General features: G+C 38.2%; 1 protein-coding gene across 1 annotated transcript in view; it reads left to right on the forward strand.

Annotated features, from left to right (window-relative positions):
• COL28A1 (collagen type XXVIII alpha 1 chain) overlaps positions 1 to 18,684 on the forward strand; it is a 72,975-nt gene that overhangs the window by 46,204 nt on the left and 8,087 nt on the right. The window contains exons 26-32 of the mRNA XM_069774577.1: positions 6,335 to 6,403; positions 8,489 to 8,557; positions 14,702 to 14,770; positions 17,263 to 17,343; positions 17,434 to 17,469; positions 17,664 to 17,700; positions 18,004 to 18,558. Coding sequence (XP_069630678.1) covers positions 6,335 to 6,403; positions 8,489 to 8,557; positions 14,702 to 14,770; positions 17,263 to 17,343; positions 17,434 to 17,469; positions 17,664 to 17,700; positions 18,004 to 18,558 — 916 coding nt within the window. The remainder of the gene's footprint in view (positions 1 to 6,334; positions 6,404 to 8,488; positions 8,558 to 14,701; positions 14,771 to 17,262; positions 17,344 to 17,433; positions 17,470 to 17,663; positions 17,701 to 18,003; positions 18,559 to 18,684) is intronic.

Consider the following 18,684-nt stretch of genomic DNA (forward strand, 5'->3'; position numbering starts at 1 on the left):
CAACAACAATAACCCCTTAAAAACATATCCACGATAAAGGAAAAACTGAAGGACATTCATCCTTAGAATGACCTGACCTTAGAATGACCATAGAATGGCCTGACAATGGGATCTGGGAAACCTGGCTTTGTGCTGCTATTCTGAATTACCACTTATCAATACAAGACATTTCACATAAAGTAATGCAAGGTCTGGCCCATGACACAAACTACTAGAGAATTAAAGGTAATTTCAATTATGTTATTCAATATAGACTTACAGAAAATACATAGAGCTAAACTAATTAGATTTTTTTGTATGAGATTATATCTTTTCCAAATAGAGATACTAGACTTGATATGATACAGTCTTATAAGACATTTTTTTTGGTACTACGGAACAATTCATTAAAATCCGAGAATCTTATATGAAATTATTAAGGCAGATATTGATAAAAATGTAACTTATGACTACAGAATGTCTGGGGGCATCGTTACGTCTGGAATTCCCCCTCACTTCCTAAATGCGTAATTCTAGAAAGTAGTGTTTCCCAAAGAAAAGGAATTGGAAGGTCATGTCAGGTAATCAAATAAGATGATCTCCCACTGTTATGCCAGGGTCAAAAGATTACAAACCCCAGAAATACAAATCAGAATTTCAGTGGGAATATAGGGGTTTAATATAAACAAATTTGAGTTAAATCCAAAATGGAAATGAAAGATTTTATTTTTTTTTAAGTGAAAGGAAACCACTAGAATCATTGCAGTGAAATTTCTCACAACTGGAATTTTTAAAATCAATGTTTGTGGTTGTGTTTCTGAAAAGTATTACAAATATACAAGGTATACAGAAAGGCACTTAGGAAAGTCATAGTGCCTAGCTTATATGAGAGATCTAAAAGTGGGTCACAAGTCCCTTCTGTTCTTACAATCTTGAATTCATGTAATTGCTGGGACAAGCAATTCTTTGGCTGTATGATTATTAGGAAAGTTCCAACACAGATCATGAATGATGGAAGTACAATACGGTATCATAAAGTGCATTAGAGGGGAGGAGGTAAAAGCTGTGAAGTGAAAGAAAATAAATCCATTTTTTTGCAGTGGAGAACATGGGATATAGTCTTTTTATCAGTTATTCTTAAACCACTGTAAGTCTTGTGATATAATAACATATATATTTAATTAAATCATAGATTAGCTATTATAGTACTCTAAGTGATTTACATCATGGCCAGTTGAAGTGAGTTGCTCATATTCCTTTATAAAGACATCACATCCTTACTTGTCAGTCTCTTCTTCACCCATGAACAGCATAAGAAGTATTACCATCCCCCCAGATCTGTGGGCTGAAGTTTATTCACAGTACTAGTAAAGGAGGTTTATTGGTAGTACCTTTTGTGGAGGAATATGACCTGTGTTGTGTTAGTTGAATGTTACCAATTAATAATAAATTTGGCAATAGGCCCATTACTTCAACCTGAATTTGACTGAGCAAAAGTGAAATAGCTGTGACCAAGAGGCGAGGCTCTTATAATTTAATAGTATTTAATTACAACAGGAAATAGCACAATGGAATATCTAGTAATAGCAACTCTCATCCTAACTCATTAGTTATAAAGAAGCCAGCAAAAGATTAGGCAAAGGCAGACTGATAAATTGTTAACACTACTCTCGTGTTTTCTGACAATTTCGGGTCAGATCAGGGTTGTCATGTAAATTAAAAGTATCTTCCTCTTTTCCATCGAGTCATTGCCATTGTCACAAAAATTGTCAGAATTAGGTAGCTTGATTCTAAGAACCAAACTGTTGAAAAACATGGATGCAAAGGAAGCTGTGTTTTCAGGTTAATAGAACGGGTTGTGGGAGCTGGGTGTGATACAGCCTAAGGAGCAAGACCTCAGCATGTGCAGTCAGTCTAATTCAGGCAGCCACACATACAAGCTCAGAGTCTTCTTGGGTGATCTGCACGGGTGTTTTAGGCTGGATCGGAAATGTGCTGTCAAAGTGAATCTCCAGTAGACCCATTTACTGTGCTTTGGGTTCTAGACCAAAAAGAGGTCTGAGCAGTCCCACAACCCAGGAATTGTGTGACTGCTGCACCAAAGCATGCATTATCCGAATAGATAGTCACATCTGTGATTTAGTTCTGTGCATCCACACTAGACATGGTGTAGAGTACACTGGAAAAAAAGAAATGAAGTATATAAACATCTCTTCTCCCTTCCTGATTTTTTTATCCTGTTTGCTTATACAAAGTTGTGAATCCTTAGTCTCTACATAACTTCCTGGTAGCAAAGATGCCACAAGGAAAAACAATTCACTTGAATTGCAAGAATTCCCCCAGAACTTAGTTCATAAAATGGACAATCTTCTGTTTTTTCAAATAAAATGTAAGTGCATTGGCTACCTCTCATCCCTTCCACATAAAAACGTGAATATAAGAAGAACAGCAACAATCTCTGCATATAAAAAAGAACATTTATTTGATAAAAGAGACTCATAAATTTACACACTAGTTAATTTGAAATGCCTTTGAGTATCATTATATAGGAATGTTCCACTCAGCTGAATCAGAGCTCTGTTCTCCCCACTTTCAGAAATGGCTCACATATGTGCACACTGCTAGATAGGAATTTTATGTATCAGAGGTCAAATTCACATGAAAAAAAAATTGGAACATGTGGGATGCATTCAATCCTGGCAGCACCCTATTTTCTGTAGCATTAAAACAGAAGCACATAATGTCAGAATATAATAAAAGATTGATTTAAAAGCACTCTGGCCGACTAGGAGGTGGGTTACAGACATTCAAGAGCAAGAGCCTAGCACTAGAAAGCAAGCTTCATTCTCAGTAACTGGATAGCAGAAGGATTATTAAAACCCCTAGCATGGTCCCTAGTGCATGAACATTTGGGCTGGATCCAGTTGCAATATAAACAACTTTTGCAGCTTGGGCCCTGTCTACTTGAACTAAAATGTGGAAAGTAGAGATGCAATGTCTTTTTTTTGTAATATGTTCTTCTTACACATACCATTATATCCACTAGTTCTCACTAAACAGAGTCTTGCAGTGTCCGTTGTATGTTTCAGTATCAAATACGCATGCTTCACAGTAAATGAGGTGTATATATTTGGAAGCCAAGATTTATTTTTCAGGTGACCGTCAGGTCATGTAATGAATTTTCTTGAACAAATGATATGGAATAGACATTGGAATTACCTACTTTACGCTGTCTTGACTCAGGTCTTTATTTCTTGTTTCAGTGGTGTTTTTCTAGTTCACTGTTTTGCTGATGGTGACAAGCTTGTCTACAAGCACAATACAGGAAATAAATTAGACCTCATCAAAGAACAGTACTAATCCTTCTTGAAATTACTTCCCTGGAGGACAGTTTACTGTCACACCTTAGAAAAAAGAACTGCTCCACTTCACAACTCATAAAACAAAATAAAAGTCTTTTTCTCTAAGCCAAGAAATACAGAAACTTTGAGGATTACTCAAAAGCTCTACAAAAGAGCTTTTCTGTGAGACATCTGGTATTAACTAAGCATGTGAGGCTAAAATTCGATCCTTCACCTGCAACGACCCTGTGTAAGAATGTGTTACCCATGGGAGGAAGAGGCAGATGACTTCAAGTCACCCTTACACTCTTTTCGGTCAGGGCTGGTCTAAGAGCAGGTTGTGGGTATATTTGATACTGGCCCATAAGGAATCATTTAGTTTTTTGGTAACTTCCCATTCAGCTTCCATCACAGCAGCTTACAGGCTGTTTCACAGGCCACAGCAGCCCAGGATCTCCTAAAAAAAACTTATAATGTGAAGCCTCATCTGTATATCCACCTCTTCGCTCTGGCACCCCTGGCAGGTTTCAGAAGGAGGCTTGGGCAGAGAAAGCTTTGGCTGCTCTGTGCAACTTCTGCTCATGAAGGGTTCTCCTACGAACAGCTTAAGGTTGTATTATGGTTTGCAGGGACATTGAGGACCAATAATTATTCCTTTGATAATAGATGGTACTAAATAGGAAGATGACTACATTTGCCTAGACTCTCAGTATTTCCTAGTAACGTGACAATCTCAAGTTCATTGTAAGAAAATGCATTGCAGGAGGAATTGAGAAACTGAGCATGTTTTAAAAGATCAGGAATACCTACCATTCATCCCACTGCAGAGGGGCATTTCCAAGCACTGTGTACCAGACTTAAGTGCTATAATCTTTAAGTACTTAAGATTGTAATCTTTAAGAGTTTATAGCTAGAATTGGGGGGGGGGGGAGACAAAAAGTTCAAGGGCATTGCCAATATCTTGGCTCTTTGCATTAGCAGGGAAGGTGTGATATAAAAGCCTCAGGTCATCTTAAGAAGAATACTACTAAAGAGAGTAGCTCTTTCTTTAGTTCCCTTTTCCAAACCATACTAGATGAAAACAACAAACTCCCCTCTGTGATCAAATCTGAGGGAGAAATTTCCTCCTGACTGAACATGGCAATCAGTTTAACCCAATGAATTGACACACCAATTTAAAGCTAAGAGCATCCATGTACCATGCCTATGCCCTGACTCAAATTGCCCAGTCTCCAGTGCTTTGGAAGAAAGAGGAATTGAAAATAATTTCAGAAGCCAAATGTTACATCAAGAAGGAAAGCATTATAAACTCAGTCTAAGCCTTAGTGTTTGGATTCAGACTTCCCACCTTTCCGAATCCATCAAACCTGAGCATAGTTTGGGCCCTAATATATTTACATAAATAGCACATATGTCAGGACTTAGCATAAAAGTATCATAGCCATATATAAAAAACACAGATTGGAGTCATCTCTTGCTAGAAATTGAACCTTGGGTGTGTCACCTAAAAGCAGACATTATAATGACTGCACACATTCCTCCCAAAAAGTAAAGGAAGTCAGTAAAATATTCTGTACTTTTGTTTCCTTCTTTTTTAATCAGTTTGATAATGTTGTTTCTTTTCACCTACCACAACTCAAGTGTCATCTGTGATTTGTGTGATTCATACTTGCACCTCTCTCCTAGTTAGAATGCTCCCTCTGCAGGCACAGCCTTTTCCACAGCTTTTCTGAGTGCCAAAACAAGTACAATGCAGAGTTTTTATAATGAATTTTTTTATTTTGTCAAGAAATACAATTTCTTCCTGGCTCTGTTGTTAATATATTGGACGATCAATAGCATATCAGAACATTTCTTTCTTTTGCACTTGCCTGCACAGGCATAGGTTTAGGGACATTTGCTAAACCTGATTCAGAATTTTCTGCATCTATGATTTATTAGTTATAGATTTCTTTTTTCTTTTCAAACTGATGGGAGTTTTCTAGGGATCATGTGCTGAATGTGTTCCTATTCCCTCATTTGTAGAATTATGGACTGAGGAAGGTAAAACTGCCTCTTATGTCCCTGTGCCTTCCCTTACCAGTAATGTCCCCTGAGCCCCATCTCCTTCACTGGGCTCATCTGCAGCATGCGGGGCAGCACCGGGCTCAGCGTTACCTGCATTCCCCTGGCCAAGCAGCTGATGCCTTCTGTCTGCCTGCTGGTTAAGGGATGACCCCCCCTCTGGGTTTTTTCCCCCACTAAAAGCATAAATTGAATCTCCTTTACCCAGCCTCCAATTATCACCAAAACTGTCGAAAATGAATATGCTCAAGGCCTCTACATTTCTGATTAATTTGGCTGAAATCAGCTGATAAGTTCAAAATATACTGGGAGAAAAAAAAGGACTAACATAGACAAGCAGAAACACAGGCAGAGTATCCCTTAAGCCTCATTTCCTCAAGAAATCAAGCTAAACATATGTGCATTAAGGCTTTTTAAGAAAACAAAGAAAGGGCTGTTCTTTTTGTTCCTCTATATCAATGCTATTAAAATTCATTCAGTTTCATGAACGCATTAGTTTGACAGTTCTGGAAATTAAATGTCTCTAGTTTCAGAACAAGCACAGTATCAGTAAAGGGCATGATGACTGTTGTGTCCCACTAGTAAGCTCCCTGTCCATCCTGGTAAGCCACTGCAGAACGTGATGGAAAAATGGTGTTGTTTTCAAATGAGTTTGCTTTTCTTTTTCTTCTGTAGCCACTAAGTTTGCAAATTAGAGGCCTAACTGTTGGTGATTTTGATCACATGGACCTTTGCTTGAGGAAAAATGTTCCTCACCTGGAGCTTAAATAATGTGGGTGCCTGCATTTTGGGCGTTTTCTAATATTGATCTGTAAAGCAACTGCTTATGTATGTAACATTTGTTTATTTTGTTTTTTAAACTGTGTAGTTTGACTGACTGCTGTATAAGTGGAGGAAGATGTAACAGTTAATAGGTGATAAATTACAGACATTTCTGTGACAATTTTCAGGGAGACCGTGGAATGAGAGGCTATCCTGGGCCCCCAGGGCCACGGGGAATCGGAACGGTTGGTCCCAAGGTTGGTATAATGCCATGTAGAAGCTTTTGTGCTCTTTTGTGGTGCTGCCTGCCAGACTCTGATCTCTCAGACACCAAAATATCTTCATATTGATTTATATTGATGCAACTGCCAGAGAAATCAAGCATAAAAACATGGGCACTGACCATACAGTTCTACCAACCAAATTAGGAAGGAATACTAACTGGATGAAAATTGCATTTGCAGCTAAACTTTATGAGATTACAGCTGGAAATTGAACAGAACTATCAGGTGGATGCATTTCTTCTGTTTGTATCTATTCTGTTTCCAAGAGATTCTTTTGTGGTGGAAAATACGTTAAATGTGAATTTTATGTTTGCAATTTTTGCTCAGTGAAATTCAATCCAATTAATTTCATTAGTAAAACCATTAGGAAAGAAGCATGAAAACAGAAAATTAATTCTATAAGCAGCCAGCATGCAACATCTGGGCAATTTTTTCCTCCCTCCACTGAAGTGAATTATAATTCAAAAAAGACATACTGGTAAGAAAAGAAGTTCAATGCATTACCTGGATTTCTTTATTATAGGTGTATCCATCAGTTATTTTTATAAAGGGAATGAAGAGAAACATTGTGTATATTTCTCCACTTTAAGTTAAAAATAGATACACCTTTGTAACTTTTTTATGTGATTTCCTTAGCAGAGATTAACAGAAGTCTCCACTGCCATTTTGAATAAACTAGTATCTGAAAGGAGAAATGTTGCTATATACCAACCTGTTACAGAAATGCAGTGAGCGACAGAGCACAAATATTTTCTCAGGATGTCTGACTTTGCCTTGCTTTCTGAAAACTGCAGCAATTTCAGTACCTTGGTAAATCATACAGACGCAGTCTGTTTAAAAAAAGTAGGTTTGGACTGAGTGACAAAATCCTACAAATGTGTGACACTGTGTGCTGCTTCCATAAAGCCTTTGAGAATGAAAAAATATGTTCTCTGTGGGGAAACATTATTTTGTTTTCAAGGGTGAGGGCCTGCTTGTAGCATCTAGTTCTTGAGATAAGCTATTTAGCACAATGTTTTGTGTGAATCCCTGCTTAAAAATATATAGATTAACAGTATTTTTCACAAGAGATTCTGTCAAAGTTTGTGGCAAATTTTATGTCTACACAGATGAGAATGATGACTTTTCAAACATCACTAATATCTAGAAGTTAAATATTTGAGCTATATATTTCTATTTAATGATGATCAAGTTTTGATATACTTCTGCCTAAATATTCAACATATGCAAAATGTAGGTAATTTACATACCACTGAATGAATGCCATTTCCTGTATTGGAGCGCGGCAACTATTTATTATAAGACAGTAATCAAAAAATCCAACCCGACCTCTACAGAAGCAGTTATGAAGCTTGGTCAAATTTCAAAAGCTTTTTTCAACTAAATATAAAGAACAAAAAAAGGAAGAAGAAGTTTAATTTTGATGTAATCAAAGTGATATGCTTCACTTTGTCACTTTGAAATGTTAGATTAGCCTGGCTCCAAACAGAAGGGCTTTACCTGGCTTTGACTGTATTGACACAAATCAGCAGGTGCTGCTTTGGCTTTTCTCTCTTCCCCTCCCACTTACAATTTTCGGAGTGACTGGTGCTCTCAGAGACTGTGATACCACAGGGGCTGGGCGTATTGGACGTGGTGCACAAGAACTAGCTAACTTGCCTGGCAGATTTACTTGTGCTGGGTTTTATTGCTCTGGTCCTTTGTGCCTTTACTGTTGTGCCTCTCTTGTGTGGAGTGATTGCACAAAGCTGTTGTATAAAGATGGTTTCTGTTGGTTTCTATGTGGGAAAAACTGGGGAAAATATAACACTGTGTCATGGGCAGATTTTATTCTTTAATTATTTTCAGCTTAAATGTTCCTTTGCTTTCCTGGGAATTTACCAATTATAATTACTAAGGCCCACAGCGAGAAACCATAAACCAAAGAAGAATCAGAACTAGTCTTTGACATGGTTTTACTTTTTGCTTGCAGTGACTTTGAGATGACTTCCTTACTGTCAGCAGGAATAGAGCTTACCACCTAATTCTTCTTTTTTTTTGCCTCACTGACTGTTACAGGGTGTTATGGGACAGCAAGGCTTGCCTGGTCCACGTGGCCCCCCTGGCGACAGCATACAAGGAAACAAGGTAATCCAGTTTAATATGATACCTGTCCACTTTCTTCTCAAAACTGCCTCTTAAGGAGATTCATTGTCTGTTTTTCTCTCAGCCACTGAGCCAGTGAATACCTGCAAATATTCATTGTATATGTAAGTTTCTTGTTCATTAGGTCTGTAATATTTACTTTAATTGTTGAGTTTTCAGTATTGGTGGCATCCATTTGCTCTCCTATTATTCTCGTTGTTACAGGTATATTTAACCTGGAAAAAGTCTCATCTCTGCCACATCTTACTGGTTTACTTAGATTTAAAGGACACTCCAAAGAAAACATCCAGAGTTTTCTCTGGATGCCCTTGTAAAAACAGTAACAGAGATCTACCATGTCAAAATAAGTCAAACAACACATACAGGAATATAAAAGAAATTAGCCAGTCTCCCACATAGTCTTCATCAGGTTTTTACTCACCCAGTTCCAGCCATAACCACAACTTCTCTTCTTATAAGGAGAAACACAAACATGGTAACATATTCTGAACATTCAAAGTTAATAAATTGCCTTGTCATAAATGTATAGAAGAAAATCATTAAAACTGGAGGCTTTAGTGGAGAACAACCCAAGTTTCTCCTATTTCTCTTAAATCAGTGTGCTTAAAATTGACCATATGATTGAATATTTCCCTGGATCAGGAGGACTGTGCTTAGCTCTCCAACTCTAGGTTATCAAACCACTAATGATTCACTAAGATGGGCGTTCTTTTAGTTGGGTTGGGAAAGATGCCTCTCTGTACTGCAGTTGGCTGTAGACACAAAAGCCACTAGGGAATTAATTGACAAAATAGGTTTTCATTGGAAAATAGCGACATGCTGAAACAAACAAAAAAAATCATTTAAATGTACCTTGTTGGCAAAATGTTTAAGAGGAGAATCTTTCTTTGGTTCTGCATGGAATTACAAGTTCTACCAAAAAAGCACTGATTCCTTCTGAATTTGTTTTGTTCGGTACTTGCTCTTATTCCAGCTTCAATGTCTTCTATTTTTATATTCATGTTCAATCATTTCCCTCTTCATACTGCAGAGAGCCCTTCCTTTTTTCACTGTGAGGTGTTTCATGGCATAAAAACATACTTTACTGTGTTCTTTCTTTTCTCCTTGTGTAACTTTCTTTCTTTAATGGATTCTGATTTATCTCATCTCAGGATTTTGCTAGACAGATCTCTATACAGTTAGAGTCATGACTGTCTAGACCTTTGGTTCTGATCCGTTTGCAGTTTTCTTCTATATTAATTGTTATCAGTAATCACAAAGCTATTACATATTTTAATGTGAGGCCATAAGGAACCTCTTATTTTCTTTTCTCTTCTTCCTTTGTTTGCTGAAGGCTCTTTGCTCTATTCTTACGGAAAATAGAATTTCTGCCATCTCTGTATGGCTTTATGGTATAGGAAAACTATTTCCTGCCTGGCTTTAATAGACATTTCTGATGTGTTTGCAGAATCTAATACTTGGGATATATCTCTGTTAATTCTATGTGTATGTGAGGTTATTTATAAGAGCACAATTGCCATTCTGAACAGAAATGTTTCAGCAATCAAATGCATCTGATGATACATGAAAAAAATATACAGATTATATAATATTTTTTTGGTTCCTGAAAAAGGATGAAGGTTAGTCAAAATATGCTCAGTGTGTACACATACATCTCTCTCTATCCCCTCCCCCCCACCCCCAAGTTTTGGATGCTATGTTGGCACTGCTATGAATAAGTAGCTAAAGCATATTTTAGAAGTGTAGAGAACTCAGTTCCATTACGGAAGTTTTCCAGTGGAAGAACACAGTCCACTGACACACACTGTCAGACAAAGGCATGTTTGTAATGTAAGGATGTGGAGTTTAGGGATGTAGGAAAGCAACATGTGCTCTGGCTATGGAAGGTCTTTGTCTTTGGGTTTGAAACAAAAACTGTAGTGATGAGGTGCATCAAACTCAGCTGGTGTTGTTTCTGTAGCTTCCCACGAGTTGTGTAGGTACAGTCTTGTCATTTAAATCTTCTTCCCTTAACAATCACTTTTCAAAATTATAGTTATTCTTATGTAATTCTTAGGAACAACTTCTTTCTGAACAACTTCGGCAACTGTCTTGTTCTTGTAGTACCTGTTTCCTCCATACGCTGATGGTTGTTGAGCTTCTACCTGTCTCTTCTGTCCTTCTATCTCTTCACAGCCGTGTCAAACTTCATTCTTTTTGGCCACTATTCATCAGCTTAAAGCTACTATACTCCTGCATTTGAACTATCAATATCACTCCAAGTATTTTTTTTATATATACATAGAGCTCAGTCTGCATATGGCAAGAACAGAATGTCAAAAAGGAGATGGTTTTCAAGTAACTTTATGTTGATAGCTACATTCACAGGTCTTCTTTTTTTATGCTTGGTTTCCTTTCCAAACCACAGTCTAGACATTCTCAGATCTGCACTCAGTTCATAGAATGACATTTTTACATAAAAGTCCTCTTATTGATCAGTAATCTAGCAGGATATTAGGGTCAGAGATCCAAGGGTCTGCATTTTTACATGCATAGCACTTTGTTTTTTATGATAAGACTAATGGTTAAGTTTGAATTTAATTATGTAGGTTGGATTGAATAGGCAAAGCAATAAATATTTTTAAATTAATACAGCACACTTCTTGGTTTTTACTAAATGTTCAGTTGTGGTATCTGTGATAAATCCTTCATATTTTGATTGATTCCACAAGTAGAGGAAGCAGGATTTGGTTCTGTAGCTGACTTTTTAGAGGATAAAACTCACATGTATGCCTGTGAGAAACGTAAGCTGTACAGGTATGGATTTTTTGAGAACAGTAGGTCTCATTCAGTTTTCATTGCCTGAACACCATCCTAACAGTGTCAAATGGGCTGTAACAAATGGCAGCAATAAATCTATAGTTTTGTCGGATCTGACATTTATTATTAGTGAAGGACGACTGGAATATACAGCATATCCTAATTCTGGTTCATATGTATGTGCTTGGCAGATCTGCAAAGGTGTTAATCAGGAAGCTGTGTGATGAGTCTAGTCAGGAAGGATAGTCAGTCCCAGTGCTGGACAGCAAGCATTGAAACAAGCTGGCACACAGTTTCACTATGTTTAAAAGCCATTTGCATTAATAACCTATGTGAAGGACCCAGGAAGCACAATCCTGCTAAAAAGTGACTTAAAGTAAATTAGATTAAATAGTCACTGTGCGTTCCTCCAACAGCACAAAATAAATTGCCTTGTGCATTCCATTGCCTTAGGAATATTTCCTATTTGGAAGCAATTCTTTTTTTTTTTTTTTCCTAGTGAATCAGCTATGTAATTTGGTACATCAGTTTCTTTTCCAGTCTCCAGAGTCTACGTAACAGTGTCTGAATTTTTGCTGCTGTAAGAAATTGGGGAGAGGGAAGGGGGGAAGTTCTGCTTACAGAGGCAAGAGGCTGCCTGTTAGCAGGTCAGTGATCGGTAGCCCCAATGACGAGGAGAGCATTTTAGCTCCCTGAGTTAGGACTAGTGGACCAAGAGGCTCCCACAGGACATGGCTGTAAAGGCAGTGCTCCCGTGGAGATGTGAACAGCAGAGTGCAGCGGGTGCCTTTGCCTAGCATGGGGCAAGACCACAACGCACCCATGTGTGAGCAGAAGCTCCCGTCTTAGCAGGATCTCAGTCAAATCTTGAATTTGGACAGGGAAAACCATCCATGGACCATGACTCGTAGTATACTGCCTCTTCTAGGAGCTGCATCTCATCGTCTAACTCCCGGTGAATTCCCAACTCATGGGACTCAGGAGCCTTGAGTACAAAGAAGAGAAGGTTGACTTGGCTGTGCACTGTGCAGCTGCTTCTCTGCCTGCAGAAATCCATGAGCCCCTATCCAGCAAAGCAGGAATGGTCAGTGGTCGGTCCTTCTGCACTAGTGTGCCTTTGGTGAAGGCTGGAGTCTTGATAAATTTCGAAACGTTTTTGTATTTCTCTGCCCCTTATGAGCAATATAACCCCTTTAGGCCCATTTGTGAGCAGCTATCCAAGTGTTAGTAAAAGATGCTTTAGTGAGACAGTATGAGAGCTCTTGACTGAAAAGTAAAACTAACCTTGTACTTGCATCTCATAGGCTAGGTTTGGTACAGGTGATGACTGCTCCTGATCTCATTGACATTCTCTGGAGCTGGTTTGGTATCTGCACCAGTGTCCTGGTTTCAGCTGGGATAGAGTTAACTGTCTTCCTAGTAGCTGGTATAGTGTTATGTTTTGGATTTAGTATGAGAAGAATACTGATAACACACTGATGTTTTCAGTTGTTGCTAAGTAGTGTTTAGTCTATAGTCAAGGATTTTTCAGCTTCTGATGCCCAGCCAGCAAGAAAGCTGGAGGGGCACAAGAAGTTGGCACAGGACACAGCCAGGACAGCTGACCCAAACTGGCCAAAGGGGTATTCCATACCATGGGACGTCACATCCAGTATATAAACTGGGGGGGGGCTGGGGGCAGGGGAATTGCTGCTCAGAGATAAACTGGGCATCAATCAGCGGGTGGTGAGCAATCGCACTGTGCTTCATTTGTATATTGCAATCCTTTTATTATTACTGTTGTCATTTTATTAGTGTTACCATTATTATCATTAGTTTCTTCTTTTCTGTTCTCTTAAACCGTTCTTATCTCAATCCACGGGTTTTGCTTCTTTTCCCAATTTTCTCCCCCATCCCACTGGATGGGGGGGAGTGAGTGAGCGGCTGCGTGGTGCTTAGTTGCTGGCTGGGGTTAAACCACAACAACCGGACACTGCTGATATGTGAATTATGTATGTAATGTGAATTATGGTGAAGCATTTAGGTACCAGGGAATATAATCACCCCAGCTGTGTTTAAAATGCATACAGCAGTTGATCTGAAGAAAATATTTGTGTTACCCTATTAAATAAAGCAGCAAAGTTTCTGGAAGCCAGATGCTGTGAAGGATTTTCTGTACGTATTTTATTACAGCTGTGTTTTATAACATGTTGTATGCCCACACTGTGAGCATGAACATGCTTTTCAAGTCTGTGTGCATGCAGCACGGCATGCGTAACAATCATTATAAGCAAATTTGAACTTTGTAGCTAGACTGATACTGTCTTCTGAAGTATCAGCAAAAAGATGTTCTGCTCTCCACATTGTGAAAAGCAGAGATGTCTTTTTATTTACTTAAGATCAGACGAACTTAGTCAACCCTGCAGAGATTCTGGGTGTGTATTTCTAGAGAACCTTTGTGCTGGACCTCATTTTACTGCTTGTGGACTGGATGAATAACTGTCTGGGCCTCAATGAGGTTACTTTTGTCTTTCAGCTGTTTCAATGAAATGACAATATTCCATTTAATTTATCAGGAATAAATTCTTCATTATATACTTTATAAAGGCTTCATGTGTGTTCTGAATCATACCCAATTGCTTATTTCTCCAGCTTTAGACCAATTCTGTCTTGATGTCCTGGTTTCATCTGGGATGTAGTTAACTGTCTTCCTAGTAGCTGGTACAGTGCTATGTTTTGAGTTCAGTATGTGAAGAATGTTGATAACACTGATGTTTTCAGTTGTTGCTCAGTAGTGTTTAGACTACAGTCAAGGATTTTTCAGCTTCTCATGCCCAGCCAGGGCACCTGACCCAAACTGGCCAACAGTGTATTCCATACCATGTGACGTCCCATCTAGTTTAGGAACTGGGAAGTGGGGGGGGGCAGGGTTTTTCGCCGCTTGGGGACTGGCTGGGTGTCGGTCGGCGGGTGGTGAGCGATTGCCCTGTGCATCATTTGTACATTTCAATCCTTTTATTACTACTGTTGTCATTTTATTAGTGTTATCATTATCATTATTAGTCTCTTCTTTTCTGTTCTATTAAATCGTTCTTATCTCAACCCAGGAGTTTTACTTCTTTTCCTGATTTTCTCCCCCATCCCACTGGATGGGGGGGGAGTGAGTGAGCGGCTGCGTGGTGCTTAGTTGCTGGCTGGGGTTAAACCACGACACTTGAAAATTATGTGCTTCATTGCATAATACAAATATCTGGCTTTCTCTATGATGTAGAATGTTATAAAATGAATAGATACAACATAGATTTTACTTTAATTTTCAGTTAAACTTAATTTCCTTATTCTGTTCAGGGAGAAAAAGGAAATCAAGGTTTTCCTGGACCAAAGGGATCAATAGGAATTGGCCTTCCTGGACCAAAGGTAAATCCTAGTTTTGCAGTAAGGAAAAAAAGGTAATTTTTTCTTCCTTTATTGGTTATTGGGTGTGACAGGTCTTTGAAGATAAATAGAAGGCAAAGACATTGCCTTGTATAGCTAGCAAGGTAAGTGCCTACTACTTACTGTCAGCTTTGAAGTCTGTGAAAATCCTAACTGTCATTAAAGACCAGGCTCTAAAGTAGGATCTAGAATGAGGTCGTACCTGTTAGCAGGAGAATAAAATTAGTCAAATTATGTATTCAGTTATCTTAGATATTTTTCAGGTATTACAAAACATCCTTTTATTTGCCAGGCTTTGACAAAAAAAAAATTGCTTTTTGACTAATATATTTTAGGGGCTTTGTGTTATTTGACTCATTTTTTTTACAATGATTGAAGCCGAAGCTTGAATCTTTCCTTACTGAACAACTTCCTGGTTGATAAAAAAACTGTAAGAATTTCCTACACATACCTATTCCCACCTAACAAAATTTGCGCACAGAGAATTTAAATACTTTGGCTATTTATTAGTGATTTTCAGATGTGCAGCTTCTGATGGAAGCAGCCTGGCCAAAGAAAACCAGGGCTTATGGTCAATGTGGATGTGCAGACCAACTATGTGCACACACAACTGAGAACAGTGTCCCCAGGCGGAATGAGCGTTGATGTAAATGCATGGTGCAGTACACTACCTTTAACTCACAGCATGGGCCTGGGCCAGCTGGGCAGCCCCTCTGCAATATTACAACATAGCTGAAATACTGAATCTATTGTGAAGGCTCTGTCTGAAAACCCTGAGAAAAAAACCCATGGCAGTCTTCATGGGAGAGCAGAGATGATCAGGCTCCCTAACTTTAAGACGTTACCCAAATAAGAGTTCAATCCCTTCTGTAGTCACATGAGGCAGGCAGTACCCATTCAGAGCCCCAGCCATTTGTTGCCTGCACTAATGATGTTCATGGTACTATGGTCTACACTAGCTCACATTATATAGCACTTTCTCAGACTTCTGTATTATTCAAGCTGCTACAGCTTGGAGCTTTTATGCAACAGTGAATATCAAGCTCTTTCACACAGATTCAAATTTCTGCATCCTAACTCTGTTTTCTCTGAGATGCCAAATGCTACATACTGTAATAATAATTGCAATATTTTCACTCTTCTTCATATTCATCTTGTATCTTGACTAATCTTCGAGACCCCATGTAAATCTCTCCAAATACTCACAATTTTACTGTTTGCTGTTAATATAGCAGACTTCTCACACATGAAAATGAATGGTTTAGTTCAGTAGGAATTTCATATATGTGCCAAATACCAAAGAGATCAGGTTTTCCTATATTTATGTGTAAGAGAGTAGCAGCACCACTGCAGTCAGTAGATCATATTTGCTCTCCCTTACGCTGACATTAATTTTGATGAGGTTAGATTCAATTCATGGACAGGTAATGGAAAGTAATATCCTTTGCTGGATATTATGATTTTGTGAAATAGAATAGAAACTGTCTTCCAAGAGCTTACTTAGTGAAGACTGGTTTCTTAATGCTGTGGAGGAGCTGTGTACAATTTTGAGGTTTATACCAGTTTGAGTAAGATCAGAATCAGATTGAGACAATCAAAAGGGTTCCTTAAAATTGATAGTCACCATGGCAAATGCTGTAACACAGGAGGTATCTATGTGATTCCATTGGCTGGCTAATAATGAGGAATAATATCAAAGTAGACAGTAATCTAGATAAATTTCTGACCTTTAACGTTTCAAGTGAAATGTAACATGGTCAGTAACTTCCAGAGAGAAGTAAAAAACTGTCCTGCACTATCTCATTCTTGAAGAAATGTCTAATTTAGAACCCGAATCTTTTGATAGTATGTTTCATACTTGCATTACGTGAAAACTGTCTCTTGAAATACCATAATGTTGAATGCTTTCTCTTTCTGGAAATCAAAAGATTTAGTCACTTGAGGAAAAAAGTGCGGAATTGCTTCTGAATGTGAAACTACGTATTTTCCAATGGATGTAACAGTCCAGGCATGCCTTTTCCTCTGTTCTTTGCAAGCTCCCAGTTTTTCGTGTTGGTTCTATACAAAACTGGTGTGAGTTTCAGTACATTGGCTGACGTAAGGCAGTTATGTCTCTCCATAGGTCTGAATTAACATAGGTCCAGCATAAACATTGTTTTAGAGTTCAAGAAAATCAAAGAAGAGTAAAAATTTTAAATTCTTGACATTTGCATAAAGATGTCTTTACCCCTTACTCCTGAATTAAGGTAATTTTCCACAGAAATTTCTTAAAGGTGCTTCTACTGCCCATCTTGGTTTCTCTGAGAGCCTGCTTTCAGATGTTCTCTTCACAATACATACAACATAAAGCAGCCACACACAAAAAAAAAAAATCTGAAAATTTATCTTAAAAGCTCATCGAACCATAACTCCGGCTCTGACTGTCAACAAAACTGGAGTTACTGACTGTGTTTAATATGGATGTTCTAAATTAGGGAGACTATGGAGATAAAGGTGATCCAGGGACCAAAGGTGCCAAAGGAGAGGCTGGAGACCCAGGACCTCCAGGACCAAAGGTGAAACACATTTTCATATTACTTAATTTTACACAATAGAAATTAGACAAATTTGGCTTTTGTTAATCATTGCATTCTACACATTTTCAGGGAATTTGGGGAAGAAAAGGCGAACCTGGTCTTTCGGTAAGTATATACATGAGTTAATTTAAAAGATAGGAGTTTATTTTGGGGAAATATTTAAAGGTTATGTGATGTTACACAAGGTTGTTTATGGGGCATTGCATTGCCTGCATTTTTGTAAATAAATAAATAGATAGATAGATTTCAGCATTCTTAAAACTAGAACACACAGCAAATTAATTAATACTCTTTTTCAGAGAGAAGAAGTTATCAGACTTATCAGTGAAATATGTGGTAAGCATTCCAATACAGAAAAAAATTAGTTCTAATAAAACACACTGAATTTATATTGATGGAATGGATTTGTCCTCTGCATGTTTGTGTGTAAGGATACCATTGATGTGAAAATGATGCTCACTATGTTGCCAGAGCTATACTGGAAGTAATTTGGTCCAGTTCTGTTTCTATTTTCAGTATCAGTAACTATCAGTGAATTCATTAATTGAGCTTTAACTGATTGTAAATCTGATATATGAGTTCAATTTGTCTTTATGAAGGTGGTTTCTCATAAAATGCCTGAAATGGTTATTCTTCTAGGTTGTGGTATCAGATGTAGAGTAACACCACTGGAACTAGTATTTGTCATTGACAGTTCAGAAAGCGTTGGACCAGATAACTTCAATATTACCAAAACTTTTATGAAAACAATCATTGACAAGATATCTGCCAACAACGCTACAACCCGCATTGGCATTATCAACTTCAGCCATAAAGTGGAGTTGGTGTCTTCTCTGAAGCAATACTCAACCAAAGAATACCTGAAATCAGCTGTTGATAAAATGCCCTACTTAGGAGAAGGCACGTACACAGCTTCTGCTATCCGAGAAGCCATTCAGTTGTTTCAGGCAGCACGCCCAGCAGTAAGAAAAGTGGCTGTTGTAATAACAGATGGACAAGCGGACACTCGTGATAAAGTACGGCTAGATACCATAGCAAGAGAGGCCCATGCTATGAATATTGAGGTATTCGTCATTGGGATTGTTCAAAGGACTGATCCTCATTATGATGATTTTCTGAAAGAAATGCAGCTCATCGCAACAGACCCTGATGAAGAACATATTTACCAGATAGATGACTTCATGACACTTTCAGGTAAAAGAACTATTTTAGTAAGAAGAAACTTGGAATAAGCACATAAGAGGGTTTGGCTCTTCCCATAGCAAGGCAAGGCAGCCTGCTGATTGGCAGCTTATGTTTCTCTTTTGGATGCAGCTCTTT

Source organism: Haliaeetus albicilla, chromosome 2 (genome assembly GCF_947461875.1).
Source record: "Haliaeetus albicilla chromosome 2, bHalAlb1.1, whole genome shotgun sequence".
In the NCBI taxonomy this organism is placed as follows: Eukaryota; Metazoa; Chordata; class Aves; order Accipitriformes; family Accipitridae; genus Haliaeetus; species Haliaeetus albicilla.